The 27,409-nt window shown below is 37.7% G+C and overlaps 1 protein-coding gene across 2 annotated transcripts in view; it reads left to right on the top strand.

Moving 5' to 3' along the window:
- Nucleotides 1–27,409, top strand: part of LOC136864592 (histone lysine demethylase PHF8) — a 557,749-nt gene that overhangs the window by 31,488 nt on the left and 498,852 nt on the right. For both annotated transcript variants that reach the window (XM_067141799.2, XM_067141798.2), the window contains exons 2-3: nt 1,079–1,164; nt 22,777–22,894. In XM_067141799.2, the coding sequence (XP_066997900.1) occupies nt 1,079–1,164; nt 22,777–22,894 (204 nt within the window). The remainder of the gene's footprint in view (nt 1–1,078; nt 1,165–22,776; nt 22,895–27,409) is intronic.

The raw sequence follows: 27,409 nt of genomic DNA, 5'->3' as shown, positions 1-27,409 counted from the left end.
TGAGATAAATCTCTGCACTCCAAGTGTTAGCCATGAACACCTTGGTAGCTTACTCAAGAATACGCAAATCCATAGATGTCGAAGTACAACTCTCACTTGGATGAAAAGAAAAAAAAAACCAGATGTAAAATATGTTTCAAAATCTGGTTTTGTGGAATGTCAGTAATACCATTTTGACAGTCTCTGTTACCATTCACTGAAGTTACTGAAAATGAAAACCTACAACCTGTTTTCCAGTCATTGACCGGGTCAGGGATGTAATGAATGAAGCAGATATAGGATGTTAGTACGATGGGGTCGCCACTCCCAAAGTGATTTATTAATGAATGATAGATGCTATGAAATGTGAATGGAGAGTGTTGCTGGAATGAAAGATGACGGGGAAAACCGGAGTATAAGGAGAAAAACATGTCCTGCTTCCGCTGTCCAGATTTTATTCAGATGTCTTACATGTAGTATGGAAAGTGTAATTTTTATTCATAAAATATATTAACAAGTCCACTTAAAATTTCCAATTACTTCTTAAATATTAATTATGACTGTTGACTCTGTGTAATTTTTATTCACAAGATACATTAACCATGTCAATTTAAATTTTCCAATTACCTCTCACACATTCATTTCGAGTGTTGAAGACAGGCTTACGTACTAGTTCAAATATAATGAAAAATAGACTCTCCTAAAAAAAGTAATGCTCTTTTTTTGTTTTTTCTGGAGGAGCTAGCCTGTATTTTAGTGCTCAGCTTTTAGTTTTGTTATTCTTCAGTTAGAAATATGAGTTTAGGTATTTAGAGTTACAAAATTAAATATTTTGAAAAATGTTATAATTTGTTGAGCTAATTGTGCTATTATTTGTCTAGAAATTATACTGATCTCTTTGCTTACTCTTGTTCAGATTTTGTCCTGAAATTTTTCGTTTTTGCCCATTATTTGCTGTTTAAGTGTGTTCTGATCATGAGGTGGCATAACTTCTCTGTATTGTATTTTATCCTTTTGTAACTGTGATTTTGTTATTTCAAGAGTCAGGGAAATTCAAGTGTGTTGTTCATGGCAAAAATTGTCTCTTTCTGATTTATAGCTGTGTAGGTGTTCAAGAGTACCAAAGTGTCGATCTTGACAAATACCACTGTCCACGATGTGAACCAGCATATGGACCATCATTATGTAAGTTGGTAAAATATTTATTTCTATGGTTTCATTTGCTTTTGTCTACTTTTTAATTGTGTAGTCTGTCAATCAATCAGTCAATACTGATCTGCATTTAGGGCAGTCGCCCAGGTGGCAGATTCCCTATCTGTTGCTTTCCTAGCCTTTTCCTAAATGATTTCAAAGAAATTGGAAATTTATTGAACATCTCCCTTCGTAAGTTATTCCAATCCCTAACTCCCCTTCCTATAAATGAATATTTGCCCCAGTTTGTCCTCTTGAATTCCAACTTTATCTTCATATTGTGATCTTTCCTACTTTTATAAACGCCATTCAAACTTATTCGTCTACTAATGTCATTCCACGCCATCTCTCCGCTGACAGCTCGGAACATACCACTTATTATATGTAACTAATCTCATTATTAGATCCGTATTGAACTATGCTATGATATACTAACAATTTATTGGTTATTTTGATCCACCTTTTCAATACAAATTACAGTTTGTGTTGCTAAGTTGTAATGTTACAACACTAATTTACCGGGACATGTTTCACTTTTATTCACAAGCATCATCACCCTATACAATTGCCTCAAGGTTTGTCATATTTGGATTGTTGTTACAAATTTCATTACATTGAATGTAAATCTAATTTCAGTGATAACAATATTTAAAACACAAGAATAATATACACATTAAAAATTATGACTATGATTTGCAATGTTAAAATGGAGTAACTCTTAATTCTAAAACACATTGACGTCCAAAACACAGTTTTTACAATTTGAAAATTTGGCTAAAAATTGTTTGCAATGTTAAAATAAAATTGTTTCAACTATAATTTGGCATTAAAATTTGAGTCATAAATATAAATATTGGATGTTAATATATAGGAGCCATAGTTTCTGAAGTGCGTTGGTTTCTAGAATACAGTAACATTTCAGTATTGAGAATTTTAGTTCAGAATTGTGCTCTCTAAATAATGTTATTTAAAAAGACTAATTTTGCATTATGCGTGATTAGTCATGATGATAATCTAGAATTGAAGTCTTGGGTTCGTTGGAAGATGGCTTCTAGATTTGATGAGGCTTGCTGCTGCAGTTTGGCAATTTGATCAGAGGAAGTCTTGACATATTTAATTCTTGTTTGTAGCGACCAGACTCTCCGTTGGAAGTTGATTGTTTTGATGTAAGTTATGGTTATAAGGGGCTTCAATCCAAATTTTGAGTATCTGATTATGTTTCTTTCGATTTATAGAATGGAAGAAGCATCTGGAACAAATGGAAATGAACTTAAGTAATATTGTGTGTGTGTGTTGTGCTTGTAATGTGAGTGTTGATGTTGCATTATCACTTACCCCTTTGTCTGCTGCTACAGAATCTTGTGGACCTTATTGCGTTACTGTGACTATTGTCTGTTGTGGCTCTACTCCTTGTGTTGTACGTATGAAAGAGCTGTTGTGAAGGGCGGGTAGGGGGTTGAGGGGAAGAGATGTTGGGCGGGGCGTTTGCTATTGACGTGCTATGTGGTAGGGAATTCTTATCTGTTGTCGAGGTGGGGGTAGAGGACGATCCTGCAGGCGGGGGCGTTAAGCTTTGGCGTGTTATATGGAGGGGAACTTAACTAAAATTCTCAATACTGAAATGTTGCTGTATTCTAGAAACCAACGCACTTCAGAAACTATGGCTCCTATATATTAACATCCAATATTTATATTTATGACTCAAATTTTAATGCCAAATTATAGTTGAATCAATTTTATTTTAACATTGCAAACAATTTTTAGCCAAATTTTCAAATTGTAAAAACTGTGTTTTGGATGTCAATGTGTTTTAGAATTAAGAGTTACTCCATTTTAACATTGCAAATCATATTGTCATAATTTTTAATGTGTATATTATTCTTGTGTTTTAAATATTATCACTGAAATTAGATTTACATTCAATGTAATGAAATTTGTAACAACAATCCAAATATGACAAACCTTGAGGCAATTGTATAGGCTGATGATGCTTGTGAATAAAAGTGAAACATGTCCCGGTAAATTAGTGTTGTAACATTACAACTTAGCAACACAAACTGTAATTTGTATTGAAAAGGTGGATCAAAATAACCAACAAATTGTTAGTATATCACATACCACTTAGTCAAGCAGCTCTTCTTCTTTCTCTCAATTCTTCCCAACCCAAACATTGCAACATTTTTGTAACGCTACTCTTTTGTCGGAAATCACCCAGAACAAATCGAGCTGCTTTTCTTTGGATTTTTTCCAGTTCTTGAATCAGGTAATCCTGGTGAGGGTCCCCATACACAGGAACCATACTCTAGTTGGGGTCTTACCAGAGACTTATATGCACTCTCCTTTACATCCTTACTACAACCCCTAAACACCCTCATAACCATGTGCAGAGATCTGTACCCTTTATTTACAATCCCATTTATGTGATTACCCCAATGAAGATCTTTCCTTATATTAACACCTAGATACTTACAATGATCCCCAAAAGGAACTTTCACCCCATCAACGCAGTAATTAAAACTGAGAGGACTTTTCCTATTTGTGAAACTCACAACCTGACTTTTAACCCTGTTTATCAACATACCATTGCCTGCTGTCCATCTCATAACATTTTCAAGGTCACGTTGCAGTTGCTCACAATCTTGTAACTTATTTATCACTCTATAGAGAATAACATCATCCGCAAATAGCCTTACCTCCGATTTCACTCCTTTACTCATATCATTTATATATATAAGAAAACATAAAGGTCTGATAATACTGCCTTGAGGAATTCCCCTCTTAATTATTACAGGGTCAGATAAAGCTTCACCTACTCTAATTCTCTGAGATCTATTTTCTAGAAATATAGCAACCCATTCAGTCACTCTTTTGTCTAGTCCAATTGCACTCATTTTTGCCAGTAGTCTCCCATGATCCACCCTATCAAATGCTTTAGACAGGTCAATCGCGGTACAGTCCATTTGACCTCCAGAATTCAAGATATCTGCTATATCTTGCTGGAATCCTAGAAGTTGAGCTTCAGTGGAATAACCTTTCCTAAAAACGAATTGCCTTCTATCGAACCAGTTATTAATTTCACAAACATGTCTAATATAATCAGAAAGAATGCCTTCCCAAAGCTTACATACAATGCATGTCAAACTTACTGGCCTGTAATTTTCAGCTTTATGTCTATCAGCCTTTCCTTTATATACAGGGGCTACTATAGCAACTCTCCATTCAACTGGTATAGCTCCTCCGACCAAACAATAATCAAATAAGTACTTCAGATATGGTACTATATCCTAACCCATTGTCTTTAGTATATCCCCAGAAATCTGATCAATTCCAGCCGCTTTTCTAGTTTTCAACTTTTGTATCTTATTGCAAATGTCATTGTTATCTTATGTAAATTTTATTACTTCTTTGGCCTTAGTCTCCTCCTCTATCTCGACATTATCCTTGTAACCAACAATCTTTACATACTGCTGACTGAATACTTCTGCCTTTTGAAGATCCTCGCATACACACTCCCCTTGTTCATTAATTATTCCTGGAATGTCCTTCTTGGAACCTATTTCTGCCTTAAAATACCTATACATACCCTTCCATTTTTCACTAAAATTCGTATGACTGCCAATTATGCTTGCCATCATGTTATCCGTAGCTGCCTTCTTTGCTAGATTCAGTTTTCTAGTAAGTTCCTTAAATTTCTCCGTACTTCCACAGCCATTTCTAACTCTTATTTCTTTCCAGTCTGCACCTCCTTCTTAGTCTCTTTATTTCTCTATTATAATAAGGTGGGTCTTTACCATTCCTTACCACCCTTAATGGTACAAACCTGTTTTTGCATTCCTCAACAATTTCTTTAAACCCATCCCAGAGTCTGTTTACATTTTTATTTACCGTTTTCCACCGATCAGGAATTGTATGATAGATTTCCATTAATGTGATTATTTGAAAGCTGAATTTGCTAAAGAAATGAAACTGAGTATGCTACAATCACATTTTTACCTTCATACATAGGATTTAAATAAACATTGTAAAATGTTTGAATGCCAAATCTATGTAATGTTTTACATGGTCTAGGTTACTGTTATTACATATTCAAGAGGTAGTTAGAAATTACTTAGAAAAGAATGGATAGTTTCTATTGATCTGAATCATAATTTTCTGCTGCAGAGCACAGCTTTGTTTTGTAGCAGACAAGGGAACTATTGTTACGGTCATATCGAAACTCTCAATGGAATTGCACTGAGGGGATGAGCTGACCATAAATTAGTGATTTACTAAAATTTAGTTGCCATTTCGAAATGGAAGGTGTAAAAATCTTTACTCAAAATCTGTATGACATAGCAGCTACTGGACAACCCTAGCATCTTGCTGGCTGGTGTGGTGCACAGCTAGAGTTGGAGTTGTGCCGGAGTGAGAGAGAGAAAATGAACCAGCAGGTACCATGCACCAAGGTCATTTTGTTAGGGAACGAATATGCAGCATAAGTGAGGTGCATTAATCACATGATAAAACCATAAATATTTTGGCACCATGCACAACAAATATGCATACTGTTCTTCAGTTTTCCTTAGAAGGCAATATTTCACTGGCACCTCAAACTCTGGAGGTCTCTCCAGTGTGCAATTGGTTGCTAACCCCTAATATGTAATATGTCCTTGAACCATGGGGGGAAAAATTGAAAAAGAATTAAATTTGAATTTTCAATATGCTGTTTCTTTGATAACATCGAACGGAAAATTTTCACAAGCTGGCACTATGGCCCGGTTTAGTCAATCTCAGTTAAAAGAAAACTAACACACACTGTTCGTTAACATAGCATTAAAAATTTAGCAGCATGTTAATATTCTTGCGTTTATTCAAAACATTTCCTGGGAATTGTTAGTTAACATGGTGTTAACTCTCGTATGAGTCACGATCTCGTACGAGTCAGAATCTAGAAGGCAGTGGCAGAACCATACATTTGTGAGCGTGCTTCGATGCGCTTTTGTTTGAATACAGCTGTAAACCAAGGCGCGTAATGTCAACATTTATTCAGATTTTTTGTCTTGACCGTCAATTTTCTGTTGCTCTATAGACCAATATGAAAAAAATCCGAGAAGAGAATGTGTGCTTCACATTTCTCTTATTCTGTAAATTATTTCCAGGTATTTACCAAGTATTCGCTGTAGATATGTGTTAGTTTTATAACATTAATACATATTTGATGAGCAAAATTAAAATGTAAATACTTCAAAACTGTTTATTTAAGTGATAAATCTTCATTATTGTCTGCACAATTGCATCAGTTACTTCGGAGTTCAAATGTTCAGCTTGACTATCACGTATCGTGCGCAAGCATTGTTCGAATTAACATGCAGGCACTCTACAGCCACCGAGCGGTAAGTCCCAGTGTTACATGATGATGAACGAGCAGCAGAACACAAGATGTTCATAATACCGTACTCTTATGTTGTTCGTGATAACACTAAAATAGATCAATTTTACAGTTAATGTTTTCCTGCCTGATATTATTGTTAATGCCATGAGGGGAATAAACTGAAATTTGATCATATTTTTTAAATGTTGTATTTCCCGCCTGGCTGGCAAAAATTTCTGGGGAGAACACTGAATTACCTGTTATAGAAAGCAAACTAATGGATCTGTGCTCAAAGCTTTTGGCAGAAAATTTGTAGTGAATTCAATCTACATACTGATGTTAGTCAACGTACGATTAAGCAAGTGAAATAACTGCATGAAAATCATTCCTTCCGTTTGTAAATCTTTTTAGAACAGGTCTATCATATTCCAAATATTCAAGATATTCTGCACCTAATGCACCTGGCATATTTTGAACAGAGAATTTAACTGCTTGAACCTGGGCAGTTAAGTTAACCGAGAATTTAAAGGATTGTTAGTCTTAACTAGTGTTGATTAAATGCTAATTTGGTTAAGTTCACTGTTAAATTATTTTAATAGGCAGTTAAATGTTAACTGAGGTTTAATAAACTGGGCCTCTGTCTGTTAAACAGCGAAATAAAGCCTTCCAGTGTTCTCCCCAAAAATGTTTGTCAGCGGGGTGGCAGGAATGAGTAGCCGGGTGGGAGAATACTACTTCAAAAATGAATGATAAAATTTCAGTGTATTCCTCTTAGGCATTAACAGTAGTATCAGACAGGTAAACATTAACTGCAAAATTTAACTATTTCAGTGTTATCACGAACAAGAAAAAATTAGATATTTCTTTTCCTAACGTAAAAAAAAAAAATTGAAATTTTCCTTTAGCTTGACGCTTTGTGTTCATTCTTCTTTTCTTGTTTGAGGCCCAGCTGTCTGCAGCTCTTACATAATTGAATTCTGTTGAGTCTGGTCCCTCTAGTGAAATCAGCATCAAATTGTTGAGTGTGGTCTGCTTCATACGATTCCTCGAACAAGTTTTACCTCTCTTCAAAGCCGAAAATCCCCTTTCACTTTCAGCTGTGCTCACAGCAACGAGCTAGAATAACATAGAGAGGCGGAAGCGCTGCCTGGGTGAACCTAATAGAACGAACGTCCGCCATGTTTCCTGTTGTCACACAAGCAAGGGGGCATGGCCTTTTAATGATGAAAAGTGTAGAAAATGCGCATTTTAGAATCGCTGGGGGAGAATTAAAGTCTGTTGCCGAAAGCGAATACCGCCTCTTCATCATATTGCGGCACGAGGCCAACATCACGATCAGTTGATTGTAGGGTAGTTCGAAATCATCGCACAGTGACATACGAATAGGCCTCGAAATCGGAACAAGACCATTACCCTGCTTGGCTGTTGTGGTTAAGCGTAAATTAGAATAAAAATGGTGGACATAAATATTTATGACAGGAAACCTTAAAATCATAGGGACCTATAATAGGTTACAACCTCATTTTGTTCATATTTTTAAAATTATTGCATCCTCATGAGTACTGTGTTCCTTTCTTAATCTGTTTACCCTCCAGGGTTGGTTTTTCCCACGGACTCAGCGACGGATCCCACCTCTGCCACCTCAAGGGCAGTGTTCTGGAGCGTGAGACATTGGGTCGGGGGACACACCTGTGAGGGAGGGCTGCACTTGCTATGCTGAACAGGGGCCTTTGGGGGGGGGAAGGAAGCGGCCGTGGCCTTAAGTCAGGTACCATCCCGGCATTTACCTGGAGGAGAAGTGGGAAACCACGGAAAATCACTTCGAGGATGACCTCCCCAGGCTGATAGAATCCCGTTACAGCACTCGTGCCCCTTTTCAAATTTTGTGGCGGAGCTGGGAATCGAACCCGGGCTTCCAGGGGTGGCAGCTGCTCGCGCTAACCAGTGCACCACAGAAGCGGCCCATGAATACTTTACCACAATAATCGTTTAGTGTAATTATTTATTATAATATAGGCGGGATATCATGTTTCTCCCATTACCATATCATACTGGGATTACTACCTTGAAAGTTGTCCATTATGAAGTGTGGCAACAGACATCTACAATAAAGGCTGTATACATTTCAAAAATAGCAGTAAAATGCTGTATTTATCATACTTAGTGTACGTTTGAACGAAATAAGTGATTTTTTGTGGTTACGTTTTCTTGGTGGTGGGCGTTCCATTTTCTTTATTTGTAAATGTGAATGAAAAATAAATAGGGCTGGAAATGTACAGAGCATAAGCAACTGAATTGAGTGGGATACCATTTATCTCTTTTCGCCCTCGGTTAATTCCTTGTTCTTTAAACGAAATCTGAAACAAAATTCGACAAATAATTACCGTAAGCTATCCGTACTTTCGCTAAGTAAACAATAAAATGGATTTAATTACAAAAAGGAATATCGGCTATAATTCAGTAATACTTACTTAAAGTACGATATATCCTTGGTTTTATTACTCCGATTAGTACAACCATACACTGAGCTTACGGCTGGCATTCCTAAAAGCGAGAATCTATCTTTTCACTTCTTAAAACTAAGGGAATTAAATTGGCATGCACGATCTCCCTGTCACCTCAACATACGCTCTCGCGCCAATTTTCGCTTTGTTTTGACAACCGTTAACATGGCTGCCCCTTATCAACTTGCTTCAAGCAGGGAGCGCTGATGTCGGGTATACAGCCCCTCTATGTTATTCTAGCTCGTTGGCTCACAGGTATGGTCAATCCAATAGCAGCTACTTTTGCTAAATTTGGAAAAGATTCCTTAAAGACAATAAATTATTTAATATTTTGATTTTTTTTTTTTTTTTTTGCTTAAATATATTCATTCATATATGTGCTTTCGTAGTACAAAAGGATTTTGTGAAATTTGAAAGAGAAATGTAGAAAAAATATAATTAATTACTAGCCTGGAGATGAGGAGTGCAATGTATTGAACAGGTGGAAACCCTTTATCCTTAATCAACATTGTAAATTTCGATTCAATGCAGACCATAATGAAATTCTTAACATTAAATAAGTTGGCCCACCAGGCAAAAAATAATGCTCATTATTATATGGGCTTACGTATTAAAATAGGAAAATTGGGCAAGGACATTACTTTGATCAAAAAATGCATCATAAATAAATTGACTCCAAAATTCTTAAGAAACAAAAGGCACATTTTAATACACCAGAGAAAAGTGCAGGAAAAAAACTAATAAACTTTGGCTCCAAAATGAACTAAAATTTTTACATAAGAAAAAAATCTTTTCTGAACAACCGTTTGTATGAAACTCATCTCGAGGTTACCAAGTTGTTGTCAGCTGCACAATGGAACATTTTTCAAGATAAAGTTCAGAACACGTTAACTTATGTACTTTCCCAGAAACGGAGTACATTATGTAGAAAATTGCAGGCTCTTCTTAATGAATCCAACTCGGATAACAGGCCATACAGAAACGCAACCCCATACAACGCACAAACTCAGAACTTAGCCCAATTTCACCAGCCATTCGTGAATCTATCTAAAACTAAGATTTTCACGTGATGCTTTGAAATCTTGCTAGTGGTTTCTTCTAAGAGTTCCCAGAAGGCTTCCACTTTCTCTGGGTTTTTCTTATTGTCAGTGTTTGTGGGCACGTGGGCGTTGACCAAGGAGTAAGCTTTATTGCCAGATTTCACAGTAAGTACTGAGATTCTTTCAGATGGGGATGTAAAGTCAAGTACAGAACTGATGATAGTTTTTCGTACCCCAAAAGCTGTTCCAAGTTGTGTTAAGTTCCCATGGATTCTTATGGCAGGTTTACCCTTAAATATCCTGTACTCGTCAGAGTCAAAATGGTTTTCATCCTGGTAGCGTCTTTCCTGGAGTGCTATGATTTGAATATCGAACTTATCCAGGGTGTCCGTTAGCTGTTTAAGCTTGCCTGTTTTCAGTAGGGTGTTGACATTAATTGTACCTAAGAAGGTCTTTTTCTCGGGACGAAGAGATTTTGAGAAGCTCAGACTCTTCTCTGCATGATGCTCCCGATCCCCCAGAATCCGATGATCGGGAGAAAACGGACTAGGTGTGTCCAGAGCCTGGGGTAGTTGCTGTGATAACGTGTTATCCATCATGCCAATGTTGCAAGTTGAAGATACATGCAGTAGGTGATCATACTGGTATGATCACAAGGTTACAACACTGTGGTTAAGATCGAGAGGTGCGATTTACGATTAATTAGGAGTCCGTGGTTAGAACTTCGGTTGTAAGCCGAAGAGCCAGTTCTTCCGCTCTCTCAGCCGTTTGGGAAATATCCTCTTCTGCCGTCGAGACCGTTGACTGCAGTCCTTTTTGCCTCAGTTGATCCGCGGGTGCTTATTTGGCTTGGCCTTATTCACACCTGTCCTGCATATCTACAGGAACATCCCCTATCGGCCATATGGGACGCGCCGTGTCGGGGTTGCGGCCCCCCACCCCAGTGTCTTCAGAGGAGTTATGTCTAGCGCTTACTCAATTCGGTGCCAGACCCCCACGAAAGCTGACTGGGCACGGCTTCTTCCTATTATTATTATTATTATTAATAATTATTATTTGTCAAACTCATCTGAAATGTCTTAACTTTCAGGTGTTAACCGATAACTTGCTAGAACTATTGCTTTTTGTGCACCATGCGTATACCACATCAAATTGAATGCACTCCCACCTTTGTACAAAATTTGCTTGAAGCAAAAATCGCATTTGCCCTTGTCATCTCCTAAATCTGTGAAATAGTCCCAAACCTGGCTTGATTTCTTACTTCTAGGAGCCATTACTCCCAAATGAAATTTTCCAAAAAGAAAGAAAGTATTGAAACTACTTAACCTATTGAATCTGAAGATTTATCGCTAGAGCAGTGAGCAAAGCGACACCAATTGACAGATGGCCTCGATGTTCTGTCCCTTTAAACCCCAACAGCACCACCAAAATGAAACAAGGTTGAAATTAAATTTCAATTGTCCTGTTACCAGCAACACAAATACACCATGACAGACTAGAAAGCACTAAGCTGGGTTGGAGGGTAGTTTAACCTGCTTTAGGGGGTCTTGCAAATTCCCAAATACGTATCAAATGTTGACAAATATTTATGAGTAAAAAATGACAACATTGTTCATACCATTGAGTTTTAATTGCTCATAGGGTGAATTATACAACACCTACATATTCTAGATCGGTTGAAACTGGCTAAAAACTGCCAGGAGCTGAATCCGGGCCCCTTAGACCACAGAACCAAAGTATAAAAGGCATGTCCCCAAAGCAGAGAGACAATAACATAGAGCAGAGGTCAATTTAAATGAATTAGGTGTATTAACAAAAACAAGAGAGAAAAGGTTTGAAGATAGGCATAAAACAAATAAATGGAGAATACAGGGGAGTCAAATACATACATGGTTTGTAAAGATACTCCAATCACAGTCAAATCGCTTGACTATTCAATCTGAATCTTATAGAATCTGTGATAAAATTATTTTTATTTATTACCAGACAGTGGCAATTAAAACGCGATCCAAAGTATTTCTTTCTTAAGGACCATTTGGAATCATGAGGTGAAAGAAACAGCTTTCACACAATAAAATTATCACGGCTCCCCAGACAAAATCAAGGCATTTTGTCAGAAAAGAAACATGCCTCCCAACAATCTCCATAGAGACTGCATCCCCAGAAATAAAATACGCCAGTGAACCAAGGCTGTTAGAAAATTAAACAAATATGGAACACAAGGAGGTAAGAAAAGGAGTTGCCATAGTTACAGAAGCAAATAAACATGAGTCATAAAGCAAGTAAAATGAGAGCAAAATCCCAAAGTAATAGCGAGAAACAATAGCGTGATGAAATAAGAATAATGACAAAAGCAAAAATCCTTAAGATACTGAAAAGTAACATGGGTCCGATAACCATTCCACACCCACACACACTGAGAGACCAAACATGCGAAGCGCAGTGAATAAAAAAAATTAATATCAAGGCACGTTATGACAAGAATTGTAACTGCATGACATGAATCAGATAACGGCTCATGAGCTTGATCTGAAGAGCACAGATCAGATACCTGGCTCACTGCAAAGAGCCCTGGCTCATCCAGTCAAAACACATAACGTAAATAACTTACACACCGCATGTCACGTATTCATATCGCACACCAATGTGAACATGAATCGTACATTACCAGAACATAAGCTTGAGTCAAACTTCAAAGACATAGAGAAACGAAAGGTCTCCAATCAAAAAACCAGAAACAAACTCATCACACACCTTTCACTCTATGTAGGAACGATTATGTAACAAACAGACATGAGGAGAAAAGAAGGGCAGTGAAGTAAATCTGCAGCAAATTGATAAAAGAATAATACACAAAACAGGGATGTCTCAGAAAACAAACTAGCAAAATATGGCAAGCCAAGAAAGGATAAGTAGGATAAATACCTTGAGATTGAAGAAATCTTATTCATTGACGCTAAGTAGTCAGTCATTCATTGACTCTGAACTAAGAGAGCCAAATAAGATAAAGTTTGAATCTTTTTGTAGAACCATTTGTACGAGATGAAAGTCTCTATCTTTTCTTTAAACGCCATTATTGTCTGCCGATCAGAGATAACTTAAATCAAAGATAAGCTAGGAAGAAATGCTTTGGCAATCCTCCGTTACATGAGGTGCCATCTGTCTACGTAGGTGGTTTGAAAAGTTCTTGGAATGTACTAGAATTAAGTATCTTATCTCGGGGGAACTGCTTTTATTTTTCAACATAGTCTCCCTGTTGACTAATGCATTTGGTCCAGCGATGTTCCAATGCCTTGATCCCATCTCGAAAATGAGATTCATCCAGGCCTGCAAAATACTTCTCCAGTTCGGCTGTCAGTTCTTCCCTTGTAGAAAATCTCCGTCCACTGAGGAAAATTTTCAGCTTGGGGAATAGATGAAAGTCTGATGATGCCAAATCAGGTGAATAAGGTGGATGTGGCAAAAATTCGTACCCCAGTTCATGAAGTTTCGCCATGGCAATAACACTTGTGTGCGGCGGAGCGTTGTCCTGATGAAAGATGACCTTTTTCCCTGCCAAACCAGGCATTGTTTCGCATATCGTTTCCTGTAGTTGGTCTAGGAGGTTTTCATAGTATTGCCCCGAAATTGGTTGGCCAGTAAGAAGATAATCTATCAGCAGAATGTCTTTTGCATCCCAGAAAACTGAGGCCATGACCTTTCCGGCCGAACGCACTGCCTTTGCTTTCATTGGTGGTGGTGAATCAGCATGTTTCCAATGCTTTGACTGCCGTTTTGTCTCTGGGGTATAGCAGTGGACCCAAGTTTCATCTGTAGTCACAAACCGGCGCAAAAAATCTTGTTGGTTGCTCTGAAAACGGGCCAGTCTTTTCTTCGGACATTTCCAATCTGGTGCGTTGATTGTCCAATGTCAAGAGCCGCGGCACCCATCTTGCGGATAATTTTTTCATACCCAATTCTTTGGTTATAATATAATATACCCGTTCAGAAGACAGCCCTACAGCTTCAGCAATCTTCCGCACTTTCAGTCGCCGATCCTCCGTGACCATTTTATGCAATTTTGCGATTCTGGGGTCTATAATCTATCAGCTTCATTGTCTGTGTTGATGAATTAAGAATGCAAGTATGAAGAATGAGATTTCCACCTAATCAATACTTTATTACAAAATGTTTAAAGTTATCTACATTAAAACAGTACCGGTTTCGACCTGTAAAAATGTCATCATCAGCTGTTGGTGAACTTGCTTAATAGCGATTATACATAAAACATTACTAAAAACAACAACAACAGAGAGTCGTCACTTCCACACTCCTGCAGCTAGAGCACTGACGTGCCACGTGTTCAGTCACAATGGATGTGTGATTATTGCGCGGGAGCCTCGTTGCTCTAGCACTGACATCTAGCGGTGATTCCGAGAACTTTTCAAACCGCCCTCGTAATCGGGGCGAACTAAATGTCAAGTCAGGCATAGAGAACACTAAGGAGCCATAACAGATTGATCTATGACATTGTAAAGAATTCAATATCTGGTGAAGTACAAAAGTAAGATGTGAAGGTAATAAGGTGTGGCTCAATTACTAGAGTTTTGAATTGAAATGAAGGGAAATAAATTGCAGAATTATCACAGCAAGGATACAGTTTGAGACAGGAACACAAGGCCTGTTTCAAGTATATGCTCCACAAGCTGGAAATAAAGAAGAGAATTACAATAATTCCTTGAAGAAATGGAGAAATACGTTGAAGACAAGGAAGTCATTATAATGGGAAATCTGAACACACGATTGGGAAGAGATTTTGGGGCCATATTGATATGACAACAAGAATCAAAAGGGGATATGTTAATGGACTTTTGCGAAAGGAACCAAGTAATAATAGGAGAAACATGGTTTAGGAAAAAGATTGCCAGGTATGGATGGATGAGACAGAAGTACAAACACTTTGATATATTACATATTAGTGGAAAAAGGATATTGGAAAGATTTTATGGATGTTACGGCTATTCCTAAGGAAGCCTTTGGTGGGTGACCATAGAGCAGTGAGAGCAAAGTGGAAAGTCAAGGTAAAAAACTAATACCAGGGGCAGATGGTTGTCATGTTGAATAGGAATGGAATCATTTAAAGAGTGCATTTGGAAGGTGTGCCATGGCAGAATTGGGAAAGGTAAGAGAGAAAGAGACAAAATGGTGGAATGATTGAGTCAATGATAAAGTAAAGGAAAAGGAAAGCTTGGAAGGAATGGAAAAGACAGAAGACTGAAGAGAGTAGATCAAGTTACATAGAAGCAAAAGGAGTTTGCAAAAATGTTGTAGCCAAAGGAAAGTTGGGGAACTTTCACCTAGGAAGTAGAGGAATATTTGAACTATGAGAATTATTTGAATTATAAGAAACTGTAAGAATGAAACAGTGAACACAAGGTTTGTGAAGAATAAAGGAGGAGTAATACTAACAAAACCAGAAGAGATCATTAACAGATGAAAATAATATTTCAGTGAACTGCTGAACATGAGAAACTAGGCATGTGGAGAATGTGTCCTGGCAGCAGGAATAGAAGTAACACAGAAGGAATCAGACATTTCGATGACAAAGGTGGAATGGGCAGTAAAAAATATGGTCGGAAAAGCTGTGGGAATAGATGACGTAACCATAGAAATGATCGAGGCTTCAGGACAAGCGGGACTCCAGTGTACTAATAAAATACTCTAGTGTGTATGGAGAGAGAAAAATGTGCCCGAGGATTGGGAGAAGGGGTTTATAATAAAAAATGTCAAGAAAGAAGATAGGATGTGCAGTAACTACCAAGGAATCACCATCACCTTCCATTTTGCTAAGATAATGGAAAGGATATTAGAGAGAAGATTGAGAGGAAAGGTGGAAAATCAGTAACAAGAGCAACAATGTGAACAGCAGAACCTATTTTCATTCTGAGACAGATCATAGAAAGGAGGTGGGAATATTGGAAGGATATAGTAATGACCTTTATTAGAAAAGGCATACAACAGCATCCCCAGAACCAAAGTTGGGAAAAGCCTGACACACATGAGCATTGGCAAAGAGCTAATAACAATGAGAAAAGCAATTTGATAACTATTGCTGCTGTGTAAAGACAACAGTGGGTAGCGTAATTTATGAGCATCATATCCGTATTGATAATTCACACAAATGCAAAGAGGAAAAGAATTCCACCTAATCAATACTTGTTTATTATTGTTATTAAAAACAGAGGACCGGTTTCGACCCTAGCGGGTCATCCTCAGCTGGACTTACACACACATATAACACATCGTGCAATTGCAAACATTACCATATCTAAAAAGGAATATCATGTGATGGTAACATGTCAGGTTGTACTCTTGAGTAGGGCATTTGTCAGATTGGAAGTTAATCCATTTTGATTGCATTAGAGGTGTGTGTGGGTTTTCTACATAATCTCTAAGATAGGTGACTCATGTCTGGCTATGGATATGTCTAAATCGTGTAGGGTACGGTTGTTTTCTATTTATTTAGTGAATTTCGTGCAGGTCTATTGTATTCAATTGGTTCAATATGTTGGTTTCATTAGTAAATCTATTATCAGTGATAACAAAAATATCATCAGCGAACCTGCACCAGAAAAATATGTTATCTATTTTACTGATTGATTGATGCTCCAAATGATCTATGTAGATTTCGGCTAGTATGCCTGAGGCAGGAGATCCCATCGGTAGGCCTTGTTGTTGATAAATAGTGTCGTGGAACTTAAAATAGTTGTTACTGATGGCAAATTCGAGTCGTTTTATAAATTTTTCTATTTCTAAAGTGCTTAAATTACTGTAGTTTTTTTTTAAATTGGACTCAATTATTTTTATGGTTTTCTGTGTAGGTATGTTTGGATACATATTTGCTATGTCGAATGATATAAGGATATGGTATTGTTTAATCTTCAGTTCTATCGTCGCCATAAGACCTATCTGTGTCGGTGCGACGTAAAGCCGCTAGCAAAAAAAATCTTCAGTTCTTTCGTAATATTGCAAAAAATCTATTGAATTCCGTGCTTTTTTTTTTTTTTGGCTAAGAATACTTAGTGTTTTTTTTAGGAATTTCTGAATAAATTGTGAAAGTTTATAGGTTGGGCTTGATCTGTAATTTATGATGCGTCTCATTGGTATGTGTTCTTTGTGTATTTTGGGGAAAGCTTTGGCGGTTGGTAATTGTGGGTTCATTACGACAAGTTTCGTGGAATCTTCTTCCGTTAAAAGAAAATGTGTATTTTTTAGTAATGCTTTGAAATTTCTTTGTATATTAGTGGTTGTATCTTTGTGTTTGATATGAAAGGTACTATCTTGAAAACATTCTTTAGTTTTTGTTATATATTCATCCTTGTCGATGATAACAGTAGTATTACCTTTGTCGGCTTTGGTTATGAGTAGGTTGTTCTGTTTAATCTTGTCCTTGAGTTTTTTTATATATGAACTGTTGATAATGTTTTTGTTATGACTGTTGTCATGAATTCTATTCATATATTGTGGAAGTCTTTTTTTGATTTCGTATCTGGCTTCATCGCGTAAATCGAATGGGATTTTTTGTATAGCGTTTTTGGTTTCCGCGATGATGGTTGTAATGTTCTGGAAAGTTGATGTATTTCCCCAGTTATGTTTGGGTCCCTTGCTCAATATGACAGTTTCCGTTTCATCGAATTCCGTTTCTGGTAGATACTTTATAGGTGGGTGGAATCTGTGTTCATTAACGCCGTTAGGATGGGTGAGGGGATTCATCTTCGGGTGCTTCTAGTTTCCTATTCAGTGTATTTTGTTTGAGAATCACTAAGTTTTCTAATTTTTCTTTTGATATCTGATGGAAGTAGTCCCAGTAGCTGTGTGGTAGCTCATGGGATGGTTTTAGGTGTGCTTGGTATAATTCATTATTAAGATGATATTTTATATGGTATAGGAATTTAATTTCTCCTTTTAGCCAAATCTTATTTGTTCTTTTTTGTGTATTGGGTGTTTGAGTAGTATTTCTATGTTTGTTATTCTACTTCCTGAGAAATTCAGGTTTTAAATAGTTAATTAGACATTCCTTCAGAAAGGCAATGCTCTTAACTGCATTCATTAATTTAGTTTTCAAGTTTTGATATCTATAAGCGCTCCGTTTTGCCTGATTGGCTACGGTATCGTAATTTATGTGCTTCATATCCGTATCGATGATTCACACAGATGCAAAGAGGAGAAGAATTCCACCTAATCAATACTTGTTTATTATTGTTATTAAAAATATAGGACCGGTTTCGACCCTAGCGGGTCATCCTCAGCTGGACATACATATACATATAACACATCGTGCATTTGCAAATATTACCATACCTAAAAAGGAATATCATGTGACGGTAACATGTCAGGTTGTACTCATGAGTAGGGCATTCGTCAAATTGGAAGTTAAGTATATGTTATCATGCGTGAATGTGTATCTATGAGAAGTGAATATTCCTAAACTTAAAACTAACTTATAAGTATTCATAATAAAAACAACATATGCATAAAACACTTTCATGCTTGTGAACGTTTGAGTTTATGGCTTGCACCGTTTCTTAATTCTTCAGTTTGACTGCTAATATTAAGTTTAGTTGTCCACAACTGTGCATTATATTAAAAACTCAATGGCTTAAATTGTAATATGAGTTACACTTTAAAATACCAATATCTCATTTAAAAGATTATTGTCAGTATATGTACACGTAGGATAAGAAACACTTTGCATCTCTAAAAGGCAAAATATTAACGTAGTGTGGATTCAGTTGAGGCTTGGATGGAAGTGTAGAAATTGCAGCTTGCCGTATATAAAATCCAGTTGTTTACATTAAAAGATGAGTCATAATGTCCTTTGTCCTATTAAGTAATGTTGTATTGCATTAAACCAGAGTGGTGGCTCCTTCCATTTTGTAGTTGTGTGATATTGTAAGGATTATCTGTGAGAGTAAGATGTGAGTGATACTTATATATTGAAGGAATGTCTTAAGTCATGTGAGAGAATCTATATGTGTACTTACTGCTATTGTGGTCTTGAGGTTGTATATGGTTTGGGAGCACGTTTTGTACTGCTTCATGTTCGTCTCGGGCTAACGCCATTTGCTGTGAGGGGAAGGGGCGGGAGGAGTGGCTGTTGAGGGGGTAGGGGTGGAGCTGGGCGTGTCTTCCGGTGGTTCTCCGGTGCATGTCAGGTTTTGTTTATTGATTCTCTTGAAATCAGCATTTTTTAGGGAAGGAATGACTGTATTAAAGATGATATTTGTTTTTTCTGTGATTTCATTTATATTAAAATTAGGGTTGGCATATTGATCTAGAGAGATGTAAAATTCTTCTGTTATGTTCCTGGTCCTGTATTTTTATTAACAATAATAAACAAGTATTGATTAGGTGGAATTCTTCTCCTCTTTGCATTTGTGAACAGTCGGTAGATCAGAATGGTTTAGAATCGACAATGGACTAAAACAAGGCAGTGCTTTGTCACCTTTACTATTCATAATGGTCTAGGATGACATCATAAAGGCAGGAAAGGATGTTTATAGAGGGGAAAGAATGAATGTAATGATGATCGCTGATGATGATGATGATATGATCTGGTGAGAAGATGAGGGGCTACAACAACAGCTGGGTGTACTGAATAGAAGGATTGAACAGTGGGGATTGAGGGTCAACGTGGAGAAGCGCAAGACAATGGTGATGAGTAGAGGAGTAAAGGGAGTTAAAAAAAAAAAATGCAAGGGAGAAGCAACTATCAAAGTTGGAGACAAGGAACTGGGAATAGTAGAACATTTAAAGTAGTTGGGAGGTGAACTGACAGAAAATGGAAGACTGGATGTGGAAATTACTAGAACTGTAGAACTGGTGAGTACAGAGATTAGTATGGAATAACGATGCACCGGTGAAGGCTAAAGAAGTAGTGTACAAGGGATATTACTTACCTATAATGACATGCTGCAGAAATCTGGACAATGACTCAGAGGTGGGAGTAGAGTACACACAGCTGAAATGAGATTCCTAAGGAGTATGGTACAGAAGATAAGGAGAGATACAGTGAGAAATAAAGACATACGAAAAGAGTTAAATGTGCAAAAATTAAATCATAAACTGAAACAGAACAGATTGAGATGGTTTGGATTGTCAAGCAGATGAAAGAAGAAAGACAGCCAAGACAGACACTGGATAAACAGTTAACAGGAAGGGAGGACGAGGAAGACAAAGATTACAGTGGATGTACTCTGTGAAGAACAGCATAGGACAATGGAACCTCGACTGCAAAACATTGTTGGATGAGAAATGGTGTAGAGACAGAAGAAACTGGAAGGGAACCCTATTTGCCCCCAGCCGCTCTTTCAGCTGGAAAAGGGGGAAATGATTATGGTGGTGGTGGTAATGGAGTCTAAGTACAGGGTAGCCACCAGAGCGCGGTAATACCAGCAACAGCAGTAATGCTAGCACAGCGGTGACATTGTAAACAAGGACGTTTGCAAGCAGAACAATAGCACCAGCGAATTGTTGAGGCTCGTGATGAGGAAGGTTCATGAAGAAGCTGGTAGCTGATTAGTAGTGGACCTGGCACCTAGAATAATATGGAATGTGAACTACTATAATCTTCTGTGGGCCTATATAATAAATAGCGCATCTGGTATACACCAGTCAGTATTGAGTGTGTTGATCGCAAGTGAACATTAACAGACAGTTGTGAGTCTGTGGCAATTCATGCATCAGGGGTGAGTATTGTAAACGGGGGTGATTCCGATCAGGTGGTGTGAATCTGATAATTTATATTTGTCAATAATATTATATGTTGGTGTGGTACCACAACAACAGTCCTGTAGCCCTATTCTGTTTTGAGTTCTAGATGAATTGGTCTACAATAATGGTATGTTGTAGTGCACAGTACTAACAATTACTGCTGTCAACATATGTTTCTTATGTTGCTGCACTCATGAAGTAAAGGCATCAGTCAGATAACTTCTGTTGCTGACAGGCACCTCAGTTGTAGAATTGTTAAGTTACGATATTTTTACCCTGACATGAACATCTTAAATATTACTTCTCATTTTCACATCGCTGGGCTGAGAAGCTCAGACAGTTGAGGCACTGGCCTTCTGATCCCAACTTGGCAGGTTTAATCCTGACTCATTCCGATGGTATTTGAAGGTGATCAAATACGTCAGAATTGTACTGGTAGATTTACTGGCACACAAAAGAACTCCTGTGGGCCCTCCAGTGTGTCTGAAAACAGTTAAAAAGTAGTGGGTGGGATATAAAAACATTATTATTATTCATTTTGACATCCATGTTTTTCATTATTTTGACACTATCCTTATCAATTATGTTGTAATTTTCCAGGGTGAATCCAATCATATGACTTTACAGGTGGTTCTAGGACATACTCAAAAATCAATATCTTAGTACAATCTTTTGAACAATTTGTACTTTTTCTGCTGCAGGTGCATGTTCATCTTCCAGAAAGACTAAGTAAACGTTCTGTTAGCAACTTCCTTTCTCGAAAATGTTATTTCATATGCATCATCCTCAATGTTGCATGCAATAAATGTTGGCTTATGCTGAATGTTAAGCAAAATATATTTTGACCTTCCCTTCCGGACTTGTGGCGAGTGAGAATTGCCAACAATTTTTGAGGCCTGCTGGAAGGATTCTGAAGCTGAGGTGTGTAGATCAACCTACACATGATGAGATACTGAATCCAGTTGGTGAGAGGAGAGTAATGTGGGGAAATCTAACCAGAAGAAGGAGAAGAGAGGACAAGAATGGTAGGATTAGAGTAGATGTAGGATGCACTTATGTAGAAATGAATGTTGGTATGGAACGATGCATCAAACCAGTCTACAGATTGATGGATTAAACATCGTCATTTAGATATTAATATGTACTTAAATTTTACATTGAATTTCAGTTTGTTTTAAAGAGGTAATAAGGAAATTTCCATAGTGGCCATGGTCATCATTAAGGCATCAACTTCTATATGGCTTGACACATGGTTAACTGGTTCAAGTCCTGTTGGTTGAAAAAATTTCACTGTCAGAATGTAGGTCGGCAAGGTAGAAGAGGTGGTGGTGTTGTACAATTTCTGATCACTAGATTGTGTGCCAAAAGTCTGGATTCAATTCCAAACATCTCTGCAGTGTTCTTATCGAATGAGGGCGTATAATGCTGGTGATTCGTCTATCAGATGGACACGTTACAACTTGAGCAGACCCCTTGGTGCTATTCAACAGGAGCAGGCTATGTGCCGGCAGCAGTCTTCACCCTCTCCTTTCCTACTATCATATAATTATATCATGTGATTCATTTCATCTCATTAACTCCTCTGAGTTTGACGTCAGGAAGGGCATCCAGTCGTAAAGAACTTGCTACAAATATATATTCATCTCACGTCCTACCCGACCCCATACAGAAACTGGTCAAGGGTTGGGCATAAAATAAGAATTGAATTTTATACAGAAGAACATTTTGCTTTGCTTCAATGATAGTTAAAATGTTCTCTTAAATTAATTCTACCATTTCCCAATGTGACCAAGGATAAATATCTATATGGGTGTTCCTGTATTTTTTAACACACAGTTTTTGTTGGTTTGATATAATCTATCATTCATAAATAAAATATTTTTCTGTTTTCATGAATACCTGTAGGTATTGCCTTTAGGAGTAAACTGAATGATAAACTTGTCCATTACTTATGTTTCAGTTAAGATGCGGACCAATTGGCATAGGCATAATATCACCGAGCCCGATGCTGATAAAAAGGCAGTGCAGACTGGAACTGCAGTCTTCATCAAAGAGCTTAAAAGTCGTCATTTTTCAAGGTAGGCTTACTTGTTGATTAAGCTTTTTTGTTTTGTTTGTTTGTTTGTTTGTTTGTTTGTAAAACTTGTGAAGAATCCTTGCATCATTTTTTCATGAAATGTGAATCTTTGGTGTATTTCTTGTACTTCTAATGGTAGTATTTAAAATGTTCACTGTTGAAAAGATTGCCTAAGTGAGAAGCCAACCGGATGTTTGGCACGTCTTCGTGCAAAAATCATGTGTCACAGAATTACCAAATTTTAGTAATACATTTCTCTCTCCTTGTGGCACTGAAAAAATCCACAGCCTGTTTCCAGTCATCTGACCGGGTCAGGAATGGAATGAATGAAGCCCCATCTAGTGGCGAGGATAGGAAATGTGCCGGCTGCCGAAGCCTGTCGCACTCCTCCAGGGCAATGATAAATGACTGACAGATGAAATTAAATGTTAATGGAGAGTATTGCTGGAATGAAAGATGACATGGAAAACCGGAGTACCCGGAGAAAAACCTGTCCTGCCTCCGCTTTGTCCAGCACAAATCTCACGTGGAGTGACCGGGATTTGAACCACGGTATCCAGTGGTGAGAGGCCGGCGCGCTGCCGCCTGAGCCGTGGAGGCTTCTCCTTGTGGCACTAACACTTGAAAATATCATGAAGGAATGTGGAATGTATGGTGTGTAATATAGTAAAACTTGTTTTGTTTGTCAAGCTGGTGACAAAGGTGTTCATTCTAAGCACAGTATTTTACCAACATTTCTTCTGTCATTAAGTTTAAAGTTTGGCTAGAGGTAATCATTGTTTGCATGTAAATAGTATACCCTCACGATTCTTATACAGCTAGGTCTGCCCACCATTTAATCTCATGTTACGTATGTAAACAGGATCATAACCATACATGCATCATGTCTCAGGGTTGACATTAGAACCAATTCTTGGGTCTGTTAAAGGTACCGTGGCAAGTGTCTGGCTTCTTGTAACTCCATTGTAAACAGAAACATATTGGGGTGGGTATCACGCCCTTGGGTTCATCATCAGAATAAATTGTGACATATTAAAGGTGTGCAGCTAAAGGCGGGAATGGAGAGTATTTCATCGACTCTGAACACCAGGGTCTGTTTGCAGAAAAACTTCACAGCTCCAAGCTTACCTGATGCTCATTGTGGGCTGAGTGCATGGCAAAGTGCGGAAAATTTGCATAGATAATAAGATGCATGTTTATGCTCATTTCCCCTGTGGGATTTTAAAGAGTGTTGCAGAATGGAATATAACTAACGAAGATGACCGTAATGGATTGGTAAACTATATGTGATAATGTTGTCATTAATGCTTTCACAGCCCGTACGTATAGACATGATATAGGCTTTTGGGCTTATGCTGTGTTAAGAAAATAAGGTGACATTCTTTAAGTTTCGCAGAGAACTTTGCTGTGCGTCATCAGAAGAAAATCTCGACTGTCCACGAGAAAGGCTTCGTAAACAATGAGCTTTAAATTTAGACATTATAGAAATGGAAATGGTATGTTCATTCGTCACCAGATGGGTCCCCGGACGTGGTACAGCGCTAGCGTTCGAAGCGGAAGCTGACGGAACCATCAGAAACAGTTTGAGGGTCACATAACAAACTCGTACATTCCTCATTGCCATTCTATTCCATGTATTTCATGTATTATTTACAGAAGAATGGAAAGACAAGTTGAAGCTGAGTTGCGAGAAGATCTGTTTGGCTTCAGAAGAAATGTTGGAACACGAGGCAATCCTGACTTTATCTGATTTTAGATGATCATGTTAAGAAAGACAGGCCTGCGTACATGGCATTCACAAATCTAAAAAAGAAAAGAAGGTAGTTGATAGTGTTGACTGGACCAAGCTATTTGGGATTCTGAATGTGTTCGGGGTCAGATATTGTGAAAGAATTATCTACCATCTCTACGAAAATCAGTCTGCCGAATCCAAGGCTATGACAAAGCAGCAGCAGCAATCCAGAAAGGAGTGAGGCAAGTGTGCAGTTCCCCTTTCCTTTTCACTGTTTACGTAGAACAGGCAATGAAGGAAATCAAAGAGGAATTTGAAAAGGGAATCACAATCCAAGGTGAGGAAATCAAAACTGATTATATTTTTATTCTATCTCAGTCTGCAGATCTGGAGAAATTGATGAATGGTATGGGCACAGTCTTGGAGAAGTGCACAAGATGAAAATAAATCTGAAAGAAAGGTAATGGAGTGCAGTCAAATGAAGTCTGGTGATGCAAGAAATATTAGATTAGGAAATGAAGTCTGAATGGCAGTAGATGGATATTGTTACTTGGGTAATAGAATAACTAATGATGGCAGAAGTAAGGACGACATGAAATGCAGACTAGCACAAGCAAGGGAGGCCTTTCTTAGGAAAAGAAATTTGCTCACTTCGAACATTGATGTAGGAATTAGAAAGACATTTTAGAAGATTTTTCTGCAGTATGTCATTGTATGAAAGTGAAACATGAACGAAAACTAGCTCAGAAAAGAAGAAAATAGAAGCTTTTGAAATATGGTGTTACCGGAAGTTTGCTGAAGGTGAGTTTGGAAGTTTGAATCACAGATGAAGAGATAATTTAATTGGTGAGATTAGAACGATTTGGCAAAATTTGATCAGAAGAAGAGACATGATGAGAGGGTACATCTTAAGACACCCAGGTTTGTTGAGTTGGTTTTTGAAAGAAGTGTAGGCAGTAAAAACGGCAGGCTAGACTAACATATGAATATGACGAGCAGGTTAGAGTAGACGTAGGATGTAGTTACGCAGATATTGAAATGTTAGTACAGGATAGGGTGACATGGAGAGCTGCATGACCCTAACATCATCATGTACAATAGTATTTTTTTTCATAACGTATGATACACAAGTTTTAACTGAAAAGGATATCATGTAATGATTTTTTAATGTATTTTTTACACTTATGCAAATTGAGAGAGGTCACGTAGATTTTATGTTATGAAAAAGTAGTTTAAATTTTTTGTGTAGTGTTTCAGGCTTAAAATTAAATGCTTGCTGTATTTTTACTATTATCATAATACATTCATGTTTTTGAAAATTGCATCACAATGAAGGAAGGTTTGAAATGCATGGGGAACTTCTAGTAAATGTAAAGCAGGTTATGACAAGCAAATGATAAATTGGGAAATGATTTTACATTCCTGAACCCAGCTGCACCCTCTAGACTGTCATGTTAAACTTATTAATAGAGGATTGTTAAGGAGTCAAGCAATTAGTGTGTCAGTGTATTGAGGATGAATTATCAGCTTGCATGAAGGTGAATTTTTGTTATGTAACATTGCTGCTCATGTAGGGCATAATACCCCAACGCAGTACAAGTGTCGATGTAGATCGCAGGAATCAGATGCATCTGCAGTCCAGCTATGAATTGCACACTGTGACGACGTAGGTTGATAGATGTCTTATCTTGCATGGCAGTAACTGATTGTATAGCCTCGCCGCAAGTGTTAACACAATGTCACAGCACTGGAACAAGTGTGGTATTGTTTGCTTCCACTGCTTGCTGACATATCCTTCGTTGAGGACTGGTTGCTCACACTCCATTTTTGCATATTCCTTTGATCGTGCACTACCACCGTCTCAGGCTGCAAGTGCACGTGCAGTCCTTAGAGATAACCCATTAGCACAAGCAAATTATCAGTATACTGCAAAAGTTGTTAATACCATTCTCTTCTCTGCATTGATGCTGTTTGTCTGGAAATTACTTCACTTACTGATTGCAAGTGATCAAAGTTATCTCGGGCTCCCTACATGGTTTGTCAACAAGCTACCACAAGGGTATTGCTGTATAAATAATCCAATTGGCCTAAAACTGGTATTGTTATGTACCTACACACAACCATTCTGTATTTAGGTATCTTGAAAATCAACATAAATGGTCAATATTTTTCTTGAATACAGCAATTTCCATTTGAGGCCATGTAGATTCTTTCACTTAGAGACTCATGGAAATTTCTTATAATAAAGATTGTATTCACATAAACTTATGGTGCAGTAAAGCAATGTCTTACTGCTTTTTTTTTTTTTTTTTTTTACTGTGTGGGATAAGGAGGGGCCATTTCTCTATTCCTGAATGATACTTGAAAATTTTTATCTGCCTCTGTTGTGACATATATATTGTGGAGGACATAAATTATTTGCATTGCATCTTGAACATATTTTCTTCTCCATGTGGCCAAAGGATAAATGTGTAATCTATGTAATGTTGACTGTGATTGGGCTTAGAGGTCTGCCCATTACAACTCCAGCCATCAGCTCTGTGCCATGGGGAATAAGCTATACTTAGGCAGGATTGAAGAAGGTTCTGGTGTTAGTGATGGTGGTGATTATATTGTTTAGAGGAAGTACTTCACAGCCATCCTTGCTGTGGCATGAGCTGGGCATATACACGTGATGTGGGGAACAACATTATTCAGCAGCACGTTTGTGAACAGTTGACATTACATCACAGGTAATCATCATAAGCAGTTGAGCTGTCACTCCCACGAATGATACTTTCTTCA

This window comes from Anabrus simplex, chromosome 2, assembly GCF_040414725.1.
Source record: "Anabrus simplex isolate iqAnaSimp1 chromosome 2, ASM4041472v1, whole genome shotgun sequence".
Lineage (NCBI taxonomy): Eukaryota > Metazoa > Arthropoda > Insecta > Orthoptera > Tettigoniidae > Anabrus > Anabrus simplex.
Note: the sequence above shows the minus strand (reverse complement) of the source record. Positions and strands in the feature narration are given on the sequence as shown.